The sequence below is a fragment of the Rhinatrema bivittatum genome, chromosome 7 (genome assembly GCF_901001135.1).
Source record: "Rhinatrema bivittatum chromosome 7, aRhiBiv1.1, whole genome shotgun sequence".
In the NCBI taxonomy this organism is placed as follows: Eukaryota; Metazoa; Chordata; class Amphibia; order Gymnophiona; family Rhinatrematidae; genus Rhinatrema; species Rhinatrema bivittatum.
The window spans coordinates 110,507,886-110,528,423 of NC_042621.1; the positions used below are offsets into that span (position 1 = coordinate 110,507,886).

General features: G+C 46.7%; 1 protein-coding gene across 1 annotated transcript in view; it reads left to right on the forward strand.

The window, feature by feature from the left end:
- LOC115096172 (cyclic nucleotide-gated cation channel beta-1-like) overlaps positions 1 to 20,538 on the forward strand; it is a 118,192-nt gene that overhangs the window by 13,709 nt on the left and 83,945 nt on the right. Inside the window, exons 3-5 of the mRNA XM_029610685.1 lie at positions 374 to 531; positions 5,099 to 5,293; positions 15,767 to 15,975. Coding sequence (XP_029466545.1) covers positions 374 to 531; positions 5,099 to 5,293; positions 15,767 to 15,975 — 562 coding nt within the window. The remainder of the gene's footprint in view (positions 1 to 373; positions 532 to 5,098; positions 5,294 to 15,766; positions 15,976 to 20,538) is intronic.

A 20,538-nucleotide genomic window follows, 5' to 3' on the forward strand; every position in this document is an offset into this window, starting at 1 on the left:
TTTTTGAAAATAGATCTCATACTTTTTAATATCAAAAATTTGCTCCTAGGTTCCAGCTCACCCCAGTTCTGCCCTTCCCCAGAACATCTTTCTCCTGTTTGCGTAAACGCACGGGTGTATTTGGGTTACGCACATACTCCAACGTGCACTGAGCCCCGGGCTATTTTCTATCAGCCATGTATGTACTGGCTTTGAAATTCAGCCCTAAGTAACCATGGGCGAGTATCGTACAGTTCAAACAATATTATAATCGAGCCTTGACTCAATGACAAGTCCTACGTTTCTAAAGCCGACTGGCTGGTGTTTCAGTCACTGAACTGCTGCTCTCCCCCCAACTGTGAATAGCTTTGAAATTATTATTCCGTCTTGACAGCGTGCAAGAGCGTCCAAGCTCAGCAATGAGCCACAACAGCGCCGTCATCAATGAGCGACTTCAGGAGCTCGTTAGACTCTTCAAGGACCGAACTGAGAGAGCCAAGGAGAAGCTGATTGACGCTGAGGCTTCCAGTGATGAGGAAACCTCCGCTGCATGTGAGTCACAGTCCAGGGCAGGGGAAGGGAATCGTTTGTTTGGCACATGGCAAGAAATCCCCCAACTTGGAACAATGATACCTCATTTTTTGCGGGGTGTGGGGATGAGGAAGTCTTGGGGGGGGGGGGGGGGTCAGATTTGGAGTTTTTACTTAAGGAAGGCACAGGATAAGGGAAAGGGGCGGAGAAAAGAGAGAAGGCTACAGCACGTGATGCACCCACTCCCGCTTCTCACTCCCCCCCCAAAAATGCCATCATTAGAATTTGCTGACTAGTTCAGGAGATAAAACTAACACAGATGGAGCATTGTAAACCGGCATGATGTGCTTCACGAATGTCGGTAAATAAAAGTTAAAATAAATAAATAAATAAATAAAAAAAAAAGTTAATAAATAAATAAATAAATAAATTGCTGTGTCAGTTCTTCCACCTATAATTTCAAAAACAAGTAAAGACTATATAGGTATGTCCAAATTATTAGAAAACCTGCTCAGCGGGTAAACGAGGTGGTTCATTTTAACCTGCAGAAACTGCTGATTTGGAAAAAATCTTGTTTTAAATTTGGCATAGAACTGAACTCATGTGGGTTAAAATTAGTAGCTGAGCAGGATAATCCATGTGCCAAAACACACCACCACCTGCCCCATGGCGACCCCTCCCCGCCGATGGTATCCTTGTGATTGTGTAATCTGCTTCTGGTTTGGGTCCCCCTGGTGATCACACACCTTGCCCCCCATGGATCATGTCTCTCTTTCCTCCTCCCCTTACTGGGACACCCCTAATGATGGATATCAAGCTTCCCCATGGTGAGCACCAATCAAACTCCCCATGGAGGCTTCAGGATCTGAGGATCTCACATTTGAGGTCTCAGTGGAGGTCAGCAGAGAGTGGGTTATCGAATGATCAGGGGTCTTTGGGTGGGGGAAGGGGAAGGGGAGTTCAGCAATTCTTGGGGGGGGGGGGGTGGGTTTGGCAATAGGGCTTTAGGGCCTCCTGGAGTGCCACAGTCCCAGAGCCGGTGCAAGAGCATTTGGCACCCTAAGCAAACCTTCGGTCTTGCACCCCCCTCTCCCAACCTGCTCCAGCTCCTACAGCGGCAGTGGCTCCAGCACAGCGCTCCCTTCTTTGGCAGTATTGGCTCTGGCATGGCACCTTTCTGGGCCTCATGCTGGCAGGATTTTGCCATCCCCAAAATGTTGGTGCTCTAGGAAACCTAGTTTGTCTGATGGAAGCACAGTTTTTTTTTTTGGGAGGGGGGGAGGGGGGGAAGAGGCAATCAAAGATATAGAATGGACGGTTGGGATTCCGTCTAGGTTTGCGTCACCTTCATTAATGTGTGCAAGTCAGCATGGGTAAACTACTCACGTACATTGTGAAAACAAAATGAAATGATATGGCAGTTTTCTTCCCTATCCCAGTTCCACCCCTAGGCATGACTATTTGTGATGCAGCTAAAGGTACCCACTTTGTGATACAACGTGGATACTTTCAGCCTTTGAAAATCTACATTATGCAGATAAAGGTAATCTACCTGTGTAAACTGGAAGGGAATATAAATCAAATAAATAAATAAACCCTTGTTTTACATGGGCAGATGGAGACTAGGTTTTTCAAAATTTATCCAAAAATACATAATAATTTATAACATGATCCAATATTTTAAATTGAAAAAAAAAGTCTTACCTTTGATATGTGTGTTTGTTTTCTTCTTAATGTCGAATATTCAAAACCCTTTCTACTCTTAAAAAAGCCTAGAAGTTTATCAAGTCTAACCTTATCCTAATTTCCTTACTGCTTTCTCTGGGCCCTGTTTACTGAAGTGCATCAATGCTGCACCTTAGTTCCCATTGCGTTTACTAAATGTGGTGCAGCGTTCCCATAGCCTGTAATGCTTGGATGTTGCTAGCAGTGGTAATGTCCATGCCTTACCACTATGGGAATGAATTTTAACAGTCACCTGACCTGCAAATGAGAAAGGGGCAGTTAGCTCCAAGTGAAAGCCCCCCATCTCTACCCCCCACAGATATCCCCCCTCCCTATGCTGAAATCCTCCTCTCCCGGGGCACCTCCCTTTGCAGGAATGTTCTCCCTGCACCAAATCAATCCCTTCCATGTATACTCTCTTCCCCTTTACTCTAATACATTTATTTATTTATTTATTTATTTATTTATTTATTTGCTTCTATATAAAACATCCGATATTCTGCCTTTTACCAAGAATTGCTCAAGGTGGATTACAATCAGTCTAAATCAAACAGTACAGGATATTGTGATGGTTATAGTATCAAAGCAAGATTTTTCTTCTTCCTGGAACAAAGAACAAAAAGAAAGGGAAAGAAAGAGGGTTAGGAAAACTGAGTCATCTACTAGGAGTAGGCAGCATCTGCAGTAAGATCAAGGATCTGGAGCAAGAGTAAGAACATAGGTGCATAACAATAAGACTAACATCTGATGCAGATACGCGAGAATCCCATGGTGTTTAAGTTACAGTCATAACTCACAATGTCCCACCCTCGGGTTCTGTTCCCCACCTGAACCACATCCCATTACCCCATGGCAGAATCCAGGTCATCCTAAGCAGGAGAGATGCCCAATTGCTCCTGTCCCACTGGGGACAAAATCCAAAATGGCACTGGCTGATAATTACTTTCTACTTGTAGACGTTTAATGCATGTAAAAAGTGCGATAGTGTTAACATGCTTGTGTACAGGAAAGTTGTCGCAAATGTAGTGGCTCTCCAGTTGCTGGGGTATGTGTCATCGGCTGCATTACTGGATAAATATCAATCAGGTTTTTGTGAGTTTTTTTTTCATACTGAGATATTGCTGATGTCTTTTTTAGACAATTGTTACTATTTTAATGATGATGGAATGGACATCGTGGTGATCCTTCTTGATTTCTCTGCAACATGTTGATTGCCCGAATAAGAGCAGAGGGTTTAGACGATAGACAGTATTGCAGTTCTCCAGGACAATGGCAGGAAACAGCAATTGCAAATCATCAATCTTCACCCTGGGAACTGTCTTGTGGAGTTTGGCAAGAGTCAGTCCTGTCCCCTTATCTTTTTAACCTTTATAAGGCACCTTTATGCAAGATTATTAGGGCATCAGTTTTGAGATACCATTGCTTTGCCGATGACATTCAGATTTTTCTCTCAGTTTCAAAAGCTGGCTAGATAGACATGGAGTCAGTCAGTTACAGACTGAAAGTTATTTCCCCATAATTACAGGTTAATAAACTCAAACTGATTGTTAAAAAATTGGAGCATTAGGGAAAGGGGAACCTCAACCTGATTTTAAGATTATTTTAATGATTCCACTATCTCCCTTAAGTCTTCTGTTCACAATTTGGGAATATGGGTTGATTCAAGGCTGACCTTGAGATTCAGGTTTCCTCAGTGATCAAGTTGGTCTTTGGTTACCTAAGAATAGTTCATCAATAAGGCCCTATTGTTCTTAATGGCTCAGGCATTAGTAATCTCTAGATTGGACTATTGAAACTCAGTTTATTTGGGATTATCTGAACTTTTGATCAAGAGACAATAGTTGCTGCAGAACACATCAACAAAGATCTTGGGTGGCTTGCATGCCAGAGCCCATGGGTTCTCCTTTCCTTAAGCACTACATTGTCTCCCAGTTGAGTTCCAATGCAAGTTCAAGATTCTGATGGGGATCTTTAATTGTAGCTATAGAGGTGGTCCGGAGTATTTTGCAGAAAGATTAGCTAACTACGTACTATCTCAGAATCTGAGGTCCTCTTGGGAGAATTTTCTTATAGTTCCATCAAATGAAGAGAGTTACTTACCAAGAATAATGAAAAAGAATCTTTTCAATTAGGGGTCCTGAACTCTGGAATAAGCTTCCTAGAATAGTGAGGTCCCTGGAGAATTATAGGTGCTACAGGAAGGAAGTGAAGACCTGGCTTTTTTGAAAGCCTTCTCCCAGTGAAACAATTACATTTATAGCCGAGTTTCAGTTTTAGTTCATCAGGTTCAAAATAAGTTTTAAATTTGTTTTATATGGATTTGTTAATAATAGGAAATGGTTCTGGATTATGAGTTTTAATGATAAATTGATGTTTTGTCTTTATTGTATTGGTTTTAATTGTTTTGTATTCACAATGTGTTGTTTTTGCAAATCACTATGAGCTATTGGTCATCAGCGATCAACAAATGTAAACGTAAAGTAAAAAATAAAGTAAAGGTGAAAAATTGTAAATGGCTATCCTTACTGAAGGAGGCTCAAACCTCTTGTTGGAGCAGATGGATAATTTTCTGTGGAGTCAGAAGGACCACAAAAGTATTTTTAGAGATTAGGAGGTTGTTGAAGCAATGGAAACCCCTTCAGGTTCCCATCAGGCTCCATCATTTCAGGCCGAGCCAGTCCAGTTCTGGTTTCACCCCTCTGCCTACATGAACATGGAGTTGTGTTTTTATTAGGGAACTTGAAACTACAGGACCATGCACGCAGAGATGTAAAAACCCAGGGCTGCCCTGAGAAAATGGAGCCTGTTGCCAATATCCGAGAAACCTCGGATGACTGAAATAATTCTGAGTTCTTCCACACAGCCCCTGCCAAGAAAGAAACTCCACCTCCCCCTCCTCCACCTCCAGAACCACCTGAGCAGAAGAAAGAGCCAGAAGGAGCCAAGCATGAAGAGGAGGAGCATTACTGCGAGATGCTGTGCTGTAAATTCAAAGTCCGTCCCTGGTCCCGTCGTCGAAGACAGCACAAATTCCCATCCAGCATTGACCCTTTATCCAGTGAGTACCTGCAGGTGTTAGCTGAGTGATTTGACAGCGTGAACGACCGGTGAATACACCCAGGTGTTATCTCAGTGTCATGGTAGTGAATTACAAGAAGGGCGAAACAGAGGTAAGAACAATGAGAATGCAGGAAAGTAAGGCAAGGAAGAGGCAGGTAGATGAAGGAAGGATGAAACAGAAAGCAAATTGGGAAGGATTGCTGAGGAGAAATGGCACACTATACAGCATGAAACCTAGTGCTATTCTCTTGGGGAATTCCTCATTATTTTCTAGGCCAGCAACATTCAGGTAGTTATGTGTGGTTAGGAGGAGGGGAAGATCACTGGGAGACCGATTATTCAGCGCTGCTTAGCCGGAGAAGTAGCAATTTATCCAGCTATCTGAATATTTATTTATTTATTTATTTGGCACTTTTAGATACCGATATTCTTGTAAACAAGTTACAAATCACCTCGCTTTACATTTTAACAATAACCTTTGCACAAGGATGCATTACATAGAACAGGGATATCACAACTTGGAACCAACAAATGGGGATAACAAGTGGAAAATTTGGTTAGAGTATTAAAGCTGAAAAACATTTGATGGCATGTCGGTCCTTAGAGGCGGCTTGCTAGTGATGTGGTTCAGCTAACAACGCTGCCTGACATGAGCCCGAAAGGTCATCCGAGTTGGGCAAAGGCTTCGCCAAACAACCAAGTCTTTAATTTTTTCTTGAAGGTGTTTGGGCATTGTTCTAGTCTAAACTGCAGAGGGAGGGAGCTCCATTGCAACGGTCCCGACGTGGAGAGGGCTCTCTTCCTTAAAGTGGATTTAATGGGGTGGGCCAGCAGGGTGTCTCTGTAAGCTGATCTCACTGGTCTGGATGGCATGTGAGGTCGAAATGGGAACTTAAGATCCAGGGGGGAGATATTGTGGATGGCTTCCGGCTATGTTCAGCAGCCACCACTTAGCCGGATAAGTAGATAGCTGGATATCTGGTGGGCGGGCGGTGGGCGGATCGGAGCAGTGCTACTTAGCCAGCTAACGTAACTGGGTGTTTATTTATTTATTTTATTTAAATGTTCTTCTATCTTGCAGCTTCACAATACATGTTCAGTAGCAATATTTGTACTTAGACAGTTAAGTTAATTGGATAAGTTAACCCTGTTAAACAGCAGGTCTAACTTAGCTGGATATAACCTATACGGCTAAGTAGCACCAAGTACGGGGATATTCATGCTGCTGAATATCCCATGTAAGTTAGCCAGACTTGTTTTATCCAGCTAACTCAAAATATCCGGCTAACTAGCCATTTTCTTTTAAATATCCACCTCACTGAAAATGAAGCCAGGAAAAAAAGGACTTCCTTCTCTACCATTGAAATCTTAATCAGTTTCAACACTGCTTTATCCAGTACCCAATAATAACATTGACTGACTTCTTAAACTCATACAACTTTTATCAATGTTTCCTGAACTGGTTAAAGCTGACTGTTAACGTATCCTACAAACGTGGTATAACACCCATCAACATTGTACTCCCTTCCACATTTATAGGAATCTCCTTGTGCTCCTCATGAACAATCCCTCACTCTTTACTTTCAGGCCGATACAGTAAAAATCGCTGGAGAGCGGGCAAACGCCCACTCTTCCGGCGTTCACACAGGCCACGCTCCTGTGCGCGCCATTCAGTAAATAAAGTTATTTAAATTAGGGCCCGCGGTAAAAAGAGGCGCTAGGGACACTAGCGCATCCCTAGCCCCTCTTTTTGGACAGGAACGGCGGCTGTCAGCTGGTTTTACAGCCAATGCTCAATTTTGCCAGCGGCGGTTCTCAAACCCGCTGACAGCCACGGGTTCGGAAACTGGACGCCGGCAAAATTGAGCGTCCGGTTTTCAACCCGCGAGCCGTGGGCCCATTTTACATTTTTTTTTTAAATTTTTAATTATTTTTAACTTTTGGGACCTCCGACTTAATATCGCCATGATATTAAGTCGGTGCCGAGAGAAATTAACGCCTACTTTTGGGTAGGCGCTTATTTCTGAAAGTAAAATGTGCGGCTTGGCTGCACATTGTACTTTCTGAATCGCGCTGGAATAACTAGTAGGGCCATCAACATGCATTTGCATGTTGCGGGTGCTATTAGTTTCTGGGGGGTTGGGGTAAAGCTAGCGTGTCGAAAACACGCATCCAAACGCGGGTTAACAGTGCGCTCCGCACAATGCTTTGTGAATTCTTCTTTTGGCCTGTGTCTGTTTTCCCCAGAGAACTCATTATTTCTGCTGGCTTATAGGTAGTGTTTGACCTCTGCACTGTAGTTCAATACAGCCGCCGGAGTGCACTGTATTGTATCGGCTTGTTAGTTCTCAATCTGATAAGCTGCCTGCCATCTCCTTATATGGCTTTATGAGGTCCTTACACAGTGATCAGATCCTGCAGGCTATCCTTCGCTCAAGGCCAAGAGCCTTGCTTGAGACAGTCTCTATCTGTGTTAACTTCATCACCTCTGTTATCAATTTGGAAGCCCATGTTTTTAATTTTTCCAGCTCCTGGCCTATATTTCCAAAAAGCTGTTTGCTGGGTTGGGGAGATTCTATGGTGCATTATCCCAACATCATGTGTTGTGACCCGCTGCCCGCGGGCCCCCTCCCGCGAGTTGACTCACTTACCCACGCCTTGCTTCTTCACCCGACGCGGCATGGACGCCGACGTCGGGCCTGCCTGTGCGGCCGGAGCCGCGGTCTAGCCTTGTCCACGCAGCCCAGAGGCCACCCCTGCTCCTTGTCTTTGTCGCGGCCAGAGCCGCAGTCTTTCCTGCCTTCCTTCGTGGCATGGAGCCGTCCCGGGTCAGCCCTCGCGGCAGGGAGCCGCAACGCCATCGTGAGGGTCCTCATGGGACAGCCTGGAAGCTGCCCTGAAGCCTGCCTGCCCGTTTCCTGCTTCTCAGCATCTGACGTCGGTGCAGGCCGCTGTCCGCGGTCCTGCACTGGTCTCCTGCTGCCTCTTAGGTGCCGGCCCACGCCATTCTGCCTGATTTAAGGGGTCAGCCACAGGAAGTGTGGCTGACTCCACCTCTAAGTGGACTTCCTGCCTCTGCCCTATAAAGGGCTGCTTTGTCAGTCTGTTCCTCGCCTTGCATCGGAGTGTCACCCTTCTGGAGGCTCCGGCCTGCCAGAACTCCATCAGGCCTTCCTGTCTTCTCCATGGAGTTCCTGGTCAGTTCTTGTTGTCTCGTCTTGCCTTCGTGCCTGAGGTTCCTGTCTAGATGTTCCATCCAGATGTCCTGTTCAGATGTCCTGTTCAGATGTCCCGTCCAGGTATCCTGATGTTCTTGCTAGGGATGTGCAGACAAAATGTTTATGTTGATAAGTCCATAAGTTGAAGGTGAGGGTCAATTTCGGTCAATATGGACATATGGAGAATTCCATAAGTTGAGGCTATGTCCATATGTTCACCGGTTCCCTAAATAAAAATTTAAACCCCTCACCCTCCTTAATCCCCCCCAAGACTTACCAAAACTCCCTGGTGGTCCAGCGGGGAGTCAGGAAGCCATTCCTGTATGCCTTTGCGAGGAGCACGTGATGTCGGCGTCACGTCGGAGTGACGCGGACGTCATGTGATTCACTGCGTCTCCGCTCCGGGACCCCCGCTGAACCCAACCAGAACTTTTGGCCAGCTTGGGGGGGTCAGGAGGCCCCCCCAAGCTGGCCAAAAGTTCCGGTTGGAACTTTTGGCCAGCTTGGGGGTTGGAACCAGGGAGGCGCGGTGAATCACGTGACATCCGCGTCACTCCGACGTGACGCCGACGTCACGTGATTCACCGCGCCTCCGCTCCGGGACCCCCGCTGGACCCAACCGGAACTTTTGGCCAGCTTGGGGGGGCCACCTGACCCCCCCAAGCTGGCCAAAAGTTCCGGTTGGGTCAAACGGGGGTCCCGGAGCGGAGGCACGGTGAATCACGTGATGTCCGCGTCACTCCGACGTGATGCCGACGTCACGTGCTCCTCGCAAAGGAATACAGGAATGGCTTCCTGACTCCCCGCTGGACCACCAGGGAGTTTTGGTAAGTCTTGGGGGGTCAGGAGGGTGGAGGGTTTAAGTGTTTATTTAGGTTCGACGTATTCAACATAGCTATGTTGAATAAGTTGGAAATCGCGATCGTTGCGCCTCATCACTTTTTTAAGTTAAAAAAAAAAAAAGTTGCGTTTTACATATGCGTTCAAAACGAATACACACCCCTAGTTCTTGCTTTCCTGGATGTTCTTCCCTGCGTCTTCGTATGTGCTCCTGGCCTTTTGACCTGTTGAGCCTAGGAGTGGCCAACAGGTGGGATTCGTCCCTGCGCTTGGAGCTTCTGTTCCCGCCAGCCGTCGGAGCTACGGATGCCATTGTTCCCGACATCGGAGTTCCTCCTCGCCTGGATCTTCCCTGCGCATGTCCCGCTCTCCTCGTGGTCCGTGACCAGCCTTCAGGCTGTGTAGGGCGCGCGGTGGGACAGGGTGGTCCGCGACTCAGTCCCATGGGTGGGTTGAGTAGGGCGCCCTGAGAGACTGTGCAACTGTCCTTTTGCCCAAGTGTCTTTGTGATGTCTTCATACCCGAGTCTTGCTACAGTTCCTGATGTCTTCATATCCGAGTCCTGCTGCAGTTCCTGTACTTGAGTCTTACTGCAGCTCTTGTATGGTTCCAGTACCCGAACCCTGTTACCGTATATATTTACCATTGTCCTGTCTTCGTGTCAAGGTCCTCGACTGCCCTCTACCTCAGGCCAGGCCTGCTGCTCCATGCTGTTCGCAGCAGGTCCGAAAGGGCTCGGAATGGTCGGAGGACCATTCAACTTCCAACATCCTCGGATGTTGGCCTTGGGAGCTTGCAGGCCTTGCAGAGGGTCAGACGCCTGCCACGCTGGAATATGCCGTCAACCCTCAGGTCGGTCCTGGGTTCGCCTGGGGTCGGGCTGAGGCCCAAGGGCACACTAAACAATGCAAGGCCTTGAGGCCGCAACAGAATGTAAGGCCTTCAAGGTTGCAAAGGGGTGTAAGGCTCTCGAGGCCGACCGTGACATCATGAACACAACACAGCAGCTGGCGTCTTCCACCTGATAACACTTTCAGTGTTAAGCTGAGGTTTCTGCAGAATTTTCTGAGGGTTGTATGCTAATGAACTCTTTTAAGAAGGAAATGCTGGGTTCCAAAGGATTCAGTGCTTCCAGATAAAGGAATTATATTCCAACTGTGGCGAAACAGGGGTTTTAAATGCTTTGTGAATTCTTCTTTTGGCCTCTGACTGTTTTCCCCAGAGAACTTATTATTTCTGCTGGCTTATAGGTAGTGTTTGACCTCTGCACTGTAGTTCAAACAGAAACTTGACTCAGAATGAGGCTCGGACAGCATGCATATCCCAGAATCCTTGAGGAAGCTATAGGGCTCAGGGCCGGTGCAAGGGGATTTGGCGCCCTAGGTGAGCCTTCTCCCTTGCGCCCTCCCCCGGTTCGCGCCACCACCCCTGGTCTCAGCCCCGACTCCTACCTCATTCTCGATCACGCCCGCCGACTGTGTGGTTTTCTGGGTCACGAGCAGGTTGGGCACTGCTTGTGGCCCACCAAATCTCCACTCCTTTTTGCCACCACTTGCGGCCCCATATGGCTCACACCCAGTGGCGCACCAAGGGGTAGATTTTATAATTTTGCGCGAGTGCGTACTTTTGTTCGTGCACCAGGCGCGAACAAATGTACGCTGGATTTTATAAGATACGCACGTAGCCGCGCGTATCTTATAAAATCCGGGGTCGGCGCGCGCAAGGGGGTGCACATTTGTGCAACCTGCGCGCGCTGAGCCCAGCGCGCGCTGCCTGTTCCCTCTGAGGCTGCTCCGATTTCAGAGCGGCCTCGGAGGGAACTTTCCTTCGCCCTCCCCCCACCTTCCCCTCCCTTCCCCTCCCTAACCCACCCCCCGGCCCTATCTAAACCCCCCCCTTACCTTTGTTGGTAGATTTACGCCTGCTGAAAGCAGACGTAAATCTGTGTGCGCCAGCGGGCTGCTGGCGTGCCATCACCCGACCCAGGGGCTGGTCCGGAGGCCTCGACCATGCCCCCGGGCCCGCCCCCGAAACGCCGCGTCACGCCCCCGAAACGCCGTGTCATTTTCGGAACGCCCCCGACATGCCCCCGACGCGCCCCTTTTACGAAGCCCCGGGACTTACGCGCGTCCCTGAGCTCTGCGCGTGCCGGTGGCCTATGCAAAATAGGCGTGCCGGCGCGTGAGGGCCCTGCGCGCGTAAATCCGGCCGGATTTACACGTGCAGGGCATTTAAAATCCGGCCACAAGGGTTTCTGGCACCCGGGGGCCAATGCATTTGTGTGCCTCTCCAGCATCCCCCCCCTTAATCCTTCTTGTACTAATGCTTAAGGTCACAGAAAATCAGTGGTGTCTCTAGACAGAAGAATTGTTGGGGGGGGGGGGGGGAGCCAAAATGACATTTCTTCATCACACCCATCTCTATAGCATGGATCCTGCTTTAAAATTGGTTATAAAAAAAAAAGTGTTAATAAAAAGTCCAAAGGGTCTTCTGCATAATTTTAAAAATCTGGCCAATTTCACACTATAAAATTATTTGATAGCCTCGTTCAACTAATTCTATATGGCTATGAGAGTGAAGTCTGGAATATATAGGAAGGGACAGAATGTCAATACAAATCCTGCACCTCCAGTTCTGTAACTCTGTGCATCCACTGAAATTCCCCCAAACAATGGAGCTTGGATGTTTCCTTTACAGCTCATCATAGTAAAAGATATTTTCAAATTCTGGTGTCACCTCACAGTAACATCAACACAAATACCTTCCACTGCCATTCCATTGTGAACCTTCCACAAATACCTTCCACAAATACCTCCATTTTGAACCTTCCACAAATACCTTCCATTGTGAACTAACACAAAACCCCGCAAAACAACAATAACCCTACCTGTGAAAAAGCAAGGGTAAATATTACACTGGGTCCTAGAATACCAATACACCACCTACTGAGGAAACAAAACAAACCCGATTGCTATAGATCCCTATACAGACACTATATGCTAGCAGAATCTCTCATCATGGTCACACACACAGAGCAGAGACAGATCCTCACCAAATACAGAATAAGGCCACATAGAGTATAAATAGAAATTTGTAGACAAAAACTGAACTGTAAAATGCATCGTGCCAGACTCTATACAGTGTAACAATGGAAAAACAAAAACTTCACCATTCCTCGTGAAACAAATCAATAACATCATTAATCATAATTATAAAATCATACAAATAAAATAATTTCAAAACAGCTGATTAATAGAATATCCAATAATTAAAGACACATGCAAATTTTGAAAGTTTTACCAAACACCAATAAAATATTTCAAACAGCAGACACATCACATACTACCCAATAATTAAAATGGTAGTTAATCAAGAAACATGAACTTAAAAAGCCCCCTTTACTTAGCCTCTCCAGCAGTTCTCTTACTCCTTTCCCTTGCAGGCCACACCAGAAGCAGCAGTAGCTGCTGAAGCTGTCCTCACGGTTCTCTTCCTTAGGGACCGCAACCAGTCTCTTCTCTCTCTCTCTCTCACACACACACACACCAGTCACACCCTCAGGACCAGTTTCTGTCTCTCACACACCAATCATCTCCCCAACCAGTCTCTCCCTCTCTCTCACACACACACACAAGCACACACATACCAGTCATCTCCCTGATCAGTCTCTCTCACACATACACACGTCACCTCTCTGGCCAGTCTTTCTCAATCACACAATGCTCTCGCTCTCTCTCTCTCTTATTTACACACAGGCTTTCAATCACACACATGTTCTATCTCACTCACAGCCACAAGCATGCTCCATCTCTCTCGCACACACACATTGACACACAAGCACCCTCCCTGACTCACATATATACCACACATATACAGAAGCACCCTCCCTGTCTCACATATACACCACACATATACAGAAGCACCCTCTGTTATGAACCCTCCTGTAGCGGTGCTACAGGAGGCTCCTTACCTCTTCCTGGAGGCCGCTCCAAGCCAGGGTCTCACCTGTGAACTGTCCAGGATTTGCTCCAGGGAGGCCTCAACGTCCTTGGGCCTGCCTGAGGCTGCTTGTGTTTGCATGGACTTCCTGGTTTGAGCCATGCCCTTCCCTAGGGGCCGGTCCGCAGCACTTCTCCGTAGTTATAGGGCCAGCTAGGTGTGGGCCTGCCAAACTCCTCCCAGGGAGTCGCCGGTCTGCAGCCCTATAAAAGGACTTTAACTTCATTCTGTCTTTGCCTTGCATCATCATGACTTCCCTCTGGAGGCTCCTGCCTGCCAGAGCCTTGTAAGTCTTCTGTTCTCCGTGGAGCTCCTTGTCTCGTCTGCTTTTATACTACGTCTTCGTGTCTTGATGTTTTGCCTGAGGTCCCTGACCATGTCCTGATGTTCCGCCATGATCTTCCTCATCCTTTTGTGTCTGCCTGCCAGGATGTTCTTCCCTGCGTCTTCTTCATGAGCTCCGGGCCTTCTGACCTGTTGGGCCTAGGAGTGGCCAACAGGTGGGACCCATCCCTGCGCCCTGGAGCATCTGTTCCCGCCAGCCTTGGAGGAAGCTTCGGATGACACCGGCTTCGTCATTGGAGTTCCTCCTTGCCTGGGTCTGCCCTGAGCTTGTCCCGTTTCCAGTAGTGGGACAGGGTGGTCCGTGACCAGCCCATTGGGTCCGCTCGTGAAGGTGGGCTGTGTAGGGTGCCCTGAGAGACAGTGCCAATGTCCTCCTGCCTTATGTCTTGTCCTGTTTGGATCAAGTTCCTCGTCATGCTTGTGATGCCGTCGCATCAGCCCAGTCTTGTCGCACCAGTCATAGTCCTGTCTACGTGTCAAGGCCTCCGTCTGCCCTCAACCTCAGGCCAGGCCTGCTGCTCCAATGCCGATCAAGTGGCAGGTCCGAATGGGCTCGGAACAGTCGGAGGACTGTTTCCCTACCAACATCACATGTTGTTGTTGGCTCTGGGAGCTTGCAGGCCTGGCAGAGGGCAAGACTGTGTTCAGCTATGCTGGAGCATGCCGTCAACCCTCGGCTCGGCCCTGGATTTGTCTGGGATCGGGTTGAGGCCCAAAGACACACTAAACACCCCCGCTCACAACAGAATGCAAGGCCATGTGCCCGACGGTGGTGCCCCGCCGATGGATTCGCCTTGCTTTTGAGCCTTGTTTGTTCCTGGACTGTTTATGGTACTGGAAAAAAATTTTTTTCAGGTTTTTTGCATACGACCTGCTGGAGGCGCCAGCGGTCTGGATAATATGACCTGCAGGAGGCCTGCAGGTGGCCTTCAGCCCCTACCATGTGACAGGGGCTACTGGTGCCATTTGTTGGCCCCTGTCACATGGTGGGTCTAAAGGTCACCGGCACCATTTTGCTTAATGGCAGCCGAGGCCCAGGGAGCGGCAGATCGCTCCCGAGCCCTCCGCTGGACCACCAGGGGGGGCGTTGGGAGGGTGGCACTGGGGGGGGGGGGAGGCAGGGCGAGTCGGGGGCTGGCAGAATTTTGAAAGGGCACTTTTTGCCCTTTCAAAATTCTGCTGCCTGCTGAGGCGCCCCCTAAGTCTCGGCGCCCTAGGCACAGGCCTAGCTCGCCCCGTGGTTCCTCCGGCCCTGGTAGGACTGTAACATCTTGCAATCCTGTAGCCCAGAAAACTATTATTAGTCAGAAGACCATTGGTCAGAGAGCTATTGTTAGTACTTTGTGTCCTGATTGGCCCTTCAGACAAAGAACTAGCTCTGACTTTGCTAGCTTTCTTTAGTTTTGGCTGGGAGTACAGAGAGAGCAGATCTCTGTGCTGAGACCCTGCTCCACCTCCAGTGTACAGCACATTCCCTGAAACTCCCCAGGAACTGAGAAGCAGTGAAAAATGTTTAGTTGACTTTTATTGTTTAATCTTTATTATTTTACCTGTCACTGGATGCAAGTTAAATCTTTTTACATTCACTGTTCCCACTTTTTATGTTCACTGTTCCCATTTTTGTAGCTCTGTCTGTCCTGAAATAATTAAAGTTCCCAGTGTTTTTGCATTTGGTCTGTAGGTGTATTTCTAGGAACTGTGTGACTCCTGGATTGTGCGGGGTCCCAGTGTCCCTAGAAACCACCAGGTGATAGCTTGCAGGTGGGGTACTTGCCCAAAGGCAAGCGGGACCCAGTTGGCAGATGTGGGGTAGCCAGTATAGGAGCACGTGCTCAGGTGCAGGCGGGCCTGGGCGGTGCTTAGCAGAACCCTCCGAGTGGGTGTTAGGAGTGGAGCTGAGGTGTTACATGACACCAACATATTAAGGAATCTCTCCAGTATTCAATATTTGTCTCTGAATAGTCTCTAGGAATAATATTGTTCCACCTGTCACATTCATGTACCTTCCTACAGTCTTGGAATCTGGTAAGGGGAGGTCGCTTCTCTTTCCCTCTCTTTTCTCCACTTAGATCTGATGTATATCCTGTGGCTGTTCTTTGTGGTGCTGGCCTGGAATTGGAACTGCTGGCTGATCCCAGTCCGCTGGGCTTTCCCTTACCAGAAACCAGATAACATCTATTACTGGTTGCTGATCGATTACCTCTGCGACCTCATTTACCTGCTGGATATCACTGTGTTCCAAACACGTCTGCAGTTTGTTCGTGGAGGAGACATTGTGGTAAGAGGTCACTACATGCAACATCTCCTGGGAAACCTATGGGAAAGCAGAAACCGTTCATTTCTTGCTTGCATGAGTACCATCCCCTGTTCTGATTGCAAAAGTGGAAGAGGGAATGGATTCATGAAATGGGGTCATGAAGACGTTGAAGTGTACTTTCAATGCAGAAGAACCCCAGGTAGATATAATAATCCATGTCAGACACTGTTGATATCCCAGTGGCTTGCTTTCTTTGAGTTAGATATGGCAGTTCTGGTCAATTCTCCTATTTCTGCTGAACAGACAGATACTCAGCAATTCGGGTCGCCGCATCTCAAAAAAGATATAGTTGCGATGGAGAAGGCACAGAGAAGGGCAACCAAAATGATAAAGGGGATGGAACAACTCCCCTATGAGGAAAGGCTGAAGAGGTTAGGGCTGTTCAGCTTGGAGAACAGATGGCTGAGGGGGGATATGATAGAGCTCTGCAAAATCATGAAAAGACTTGAACTATTAAATGTGAAACAGTTATTTACTCTTTCGGATAATACAAGGAGGAGGGGGTCACTTCATAATGTTAGCAAGAAGCACATTTAAAACAAATTGGAGAAAACAGTTTTTCGCTCAATGCACAATTAAGCTCTGGAATTCATAGCTAGAGGATGTGGTTAAGGCAGCTAGAGTAGCTTGGTTTAAAAAAGGTTTGGATAAGTTCCTGGAGGAGAAGTCCATAAACTACTATTAATCAATAGGGAATAGCCACTGCTTGTTGCTGGCATTAATAGCATGGGATCTATTTAATGTTTGGGTACTTGCCAGGTACTTGTGACTTGGATTGGCCACTGTTGGAGACAGGATACTGGGCTTGATGGACCCTTGGTCTGACCCAATATGGCATATCTTATTTTCTTATGTTCTTATGTAATATGCAACCTCAAGTCACACGTCTAACAGCACTACAGAAGTGCCACATGCCATGTGATTTCTAATCACTGTTCTCATGTTACTAGGCTAAACAGCTTTCTAGAAGACTTCTCCTTTGGCTGGCCCTGTTTTGGAGGCAGTTTCCAGACAGAGGGTCCTGCAGAGAGGATGATATTAGGGATTTGATCTGAATGCTAAAACTCCCTTCAGACTCTTCCAGCATCCTGTGGCTCAACAGTGCATAGATCCTTGTGCTACCACAAGCTCCAGCTCCTTCTCTCTCCTGAAACACTCAGATTCCAATTCTAGAACTTTCTTTTGTTTTTATAATTAGAAATGTATTAGAAACCAAAATGTACAAATACACGTATAAAACACGCTATACAGCTCATTTCAAGCTCAGCAAAACCTCCAATGCAGAGAGTTAGAACATCGAGCACTAAGACTCAGCAAAATTACAATAAGTATCATAATCCTATTGACAAGCTAACTCTTTAATATACCTTTTCACCTAGGTAATCAATGTAACATTGATATATAAGCAATTTACCATTTTGGATCAGTGGTGCATAATAAAGAATATAAAAGTCCAACTTGTGGGGTTCACTAATTTGTTTAAATCCCTTCCCACCCTCTCCTCCAACCCCCACCACTATCCCAGCAACATTGAAAGGTAATATGAACAGAGTTTCCATTAATGAAAATATATAGAAACGAATGAGTACTAAAACTTTAGTTTTACAGTCACAAATACCTATCGGCCATGAATTCACGACATTAATTTGTTTTGTACCCCTTTCCAATTGATATAGGGTAACCAAGTTTTATGAAAAGAGGCAATAATTTTATTTTTGTAAGCCATTATTCAGCTCAAACAGAAGGTCAAGTCAGCTCTGGCCTGAACTTTAGATCAAGAGGGAATATCACTGTGCCTCCAAAGGCATGCTATTTCACAGCGAGCCAATATTATTATATGATGTATTAACTTCTGTTGATATTTATCTACAACAGAACAAGGTACATTCAAGAGGGCTATTTTTGGAGATAGTATTATATCCATCTCCCGCCAGAAATCCTGAATGCATGAGCATGCCCACTAGGAATGAAAAAACATGCCTAAATTACTGCAACCTTTCCAACATCTATCCGATAATGAGGGAAAAAGTTTGCTTAAGCATTCCGGAGTATGATATCAACGATATAGTACCTTATAGCCATTTTCAATCAAGGAAGCTGAAATCAATCCCTTGCCAGTAATCCGGAAAATCTCTTTCCAGAACTCTTCCAGACTCTCCTCGCCCAGATCCTTTTCCCATGCCCAAATATATGAGGTTTTAAACTTTAGCTCCTGATTTAACAGCATGTAAATCTTTGACATGACTTTCAGTGAACTATCAGCAAACTTGCACATAGATTCAAATAATGTAACCCCTTTTTAATAAATCCTCCCGTAGATTAGATTTCAGCATAAAGTGTCTCAATTGAAGGTAGGACAATATTTCTGTATCAGTTAATTGATATTTTGCTTGTATGTCTTGAAACTCCATAAGATCTCTAGACCCCCAAATATTGTCCCGTTTGTGAATACCACGTGTTGACCAAGAAGAAAAGGCTTGAAAGGCACACCCTGGAGGGAAAGAGGTATTATGAAATAAAAAGTTATTGCGATAACCTCCATCTCTCCCAGATACATAGGGTATGAGTCAAGGAATCCGGGAGGGCATCTAAGGGTTTCCAAGACTTTCAAGATTGCCATACAAGAGCAGGGAAAGGCATCTGCCCAATAATTGCCTGCTCCAAATGTGCCCAAGGTTTGCGAGTGCCTATCTTATACCAATCAACAATTGCCCTTAATTAAGCTGCTGCATGATACTAAATAATATTTAATTCTAGAACCTTCTATAAGATCCCAGCACTTCCCCTGCTGGACAGGCACACTCTCCCCCCATCCCTCAGTCTTCCCTTCTCCCTCCAGGTCATCAAGATCATGTCAGCAACAGCATGTGCTGTGCAGATAGACTGCATAGTCTCCAGCTCTACACTCGTCCTCCTCTTCCCTGCACGGCACATCATTTCTGAAACTGGAAGTTGGGGGAGGATGAGGAGCAGCTGTGGCAAGAGAGTGTGTTCACTCTTTGTCTTTTTCCCCATGGCACACACTACTACTGCTGCCATTCTGGAGACCTCAAGGAGGCTGCTTGAGTTCTGGGGCCTGTGGCCTGGGTATCTACATTTGGAGGTTCTAAGGAAGATTTGGGAAGTGGGAGGTAAAGCAGGCAGCCCAGAAGTCTCCCAGAAAACATGGAAGACTTTGTCTGAACACCTCTGAGGCAGTGAGTCAATTTCATTATAGATTGCAGAAATGATGGAACTCAGCAGATCTGTACTGCAACAGATATACCTACCATCTATATATTATCAGGGTCAACCAAGCAAGGGAACATGTTCATGCAATGACCTTAAGGCAAAGGTCAACACAGAATGACCATTTCCTTTTGCTTTTCTGCTTAGCATTTGAATTCCAAAAAAAGTATAATTTTTCTCCTTTTGGAATATTTTTAGTTTCATATATGTACTCCATTTGAGTGTGTTTTATTACAGACCAAATCTGATTTGCAACAGAAGGCATACATGCCAACGTTTGTAGAAACAGAGGTCAAACAACAAGTTGTAGATGTTAGTAAAAGAAAAAGGTAACAATACCTTTGTAACTAACTAGCATTAAAACCATCATGGTAATGCGAGATTACCTGCCAGCTTTAATAGGGGTGTCATATCAAATTTTAATGCCCAATGTACTCGACTGATGATACACAGAAAAGAGCTGCATTACCATGAGCGGATTAAAGAAGGCGTGGCCCTAGTAACACAGGCCGTGCTCTGCATATGACATTTCCTCATGCTAACTGGCCAGTTAGCTCAAGAAACTCTTACCCCATCCCCGCAAACAGAAATCATTCCTCGAGGTCCATGACCTCCTTTCCCCCCATGGTAGCAACATTGATCATAAATTAGCTTTGGTATTTGGGTCAGAGTGTCTACAGTGCCATTTTGTATTCAAGGGGCTTTCTTTTCAATAAATGGAGGGGTCTGTGTAGGTGAGTAGGAGATCATGGGCTCAGCAACCCAATCACTGCTTGAGGCGTGGAGGTGGGGGAGATGAGGTGGGCCCAACGACTCAATTGCTCTTCAGGAAGTGGGGTCTGAAGGCCCAGAGTCCCAATCATTGTTTGGAGGGTGGCAGGTCTACAGGTCCAATCACTTTTTTGGGGGTGGGTGGGGGGAGGTCACAGGCAGGGGCCTGGTTGCCTTAGGTAGCGGGCCTAAAGACCATAACAGAGAAACATAAAAAACATATCCCTGTTTGAGGGGTTGGAACAGGGGGCACAATGACTGTTTGGAGGTGGTGGGGGGAAGTCATGGGCCCAGAAATACCATTGCTGTTTGGGGAGGGGGATTGTTGAGGTGGGGATAACAGGCCTAGAGGTATGACTGCTGTTTGGGGGGGTTGTATGCTTGGAGGCCTGTTTATATTCTGGGGAGTTCAGGGAGGAGGCGTGATTGGCCTGCTTATGCTATGAGGAGAGTGAGGGGAAAACATGTCTGGCCTCATTTGTGTTCTAGATGGGTGGGTGAAACTGGCCCAATTGTGTTCTGTCA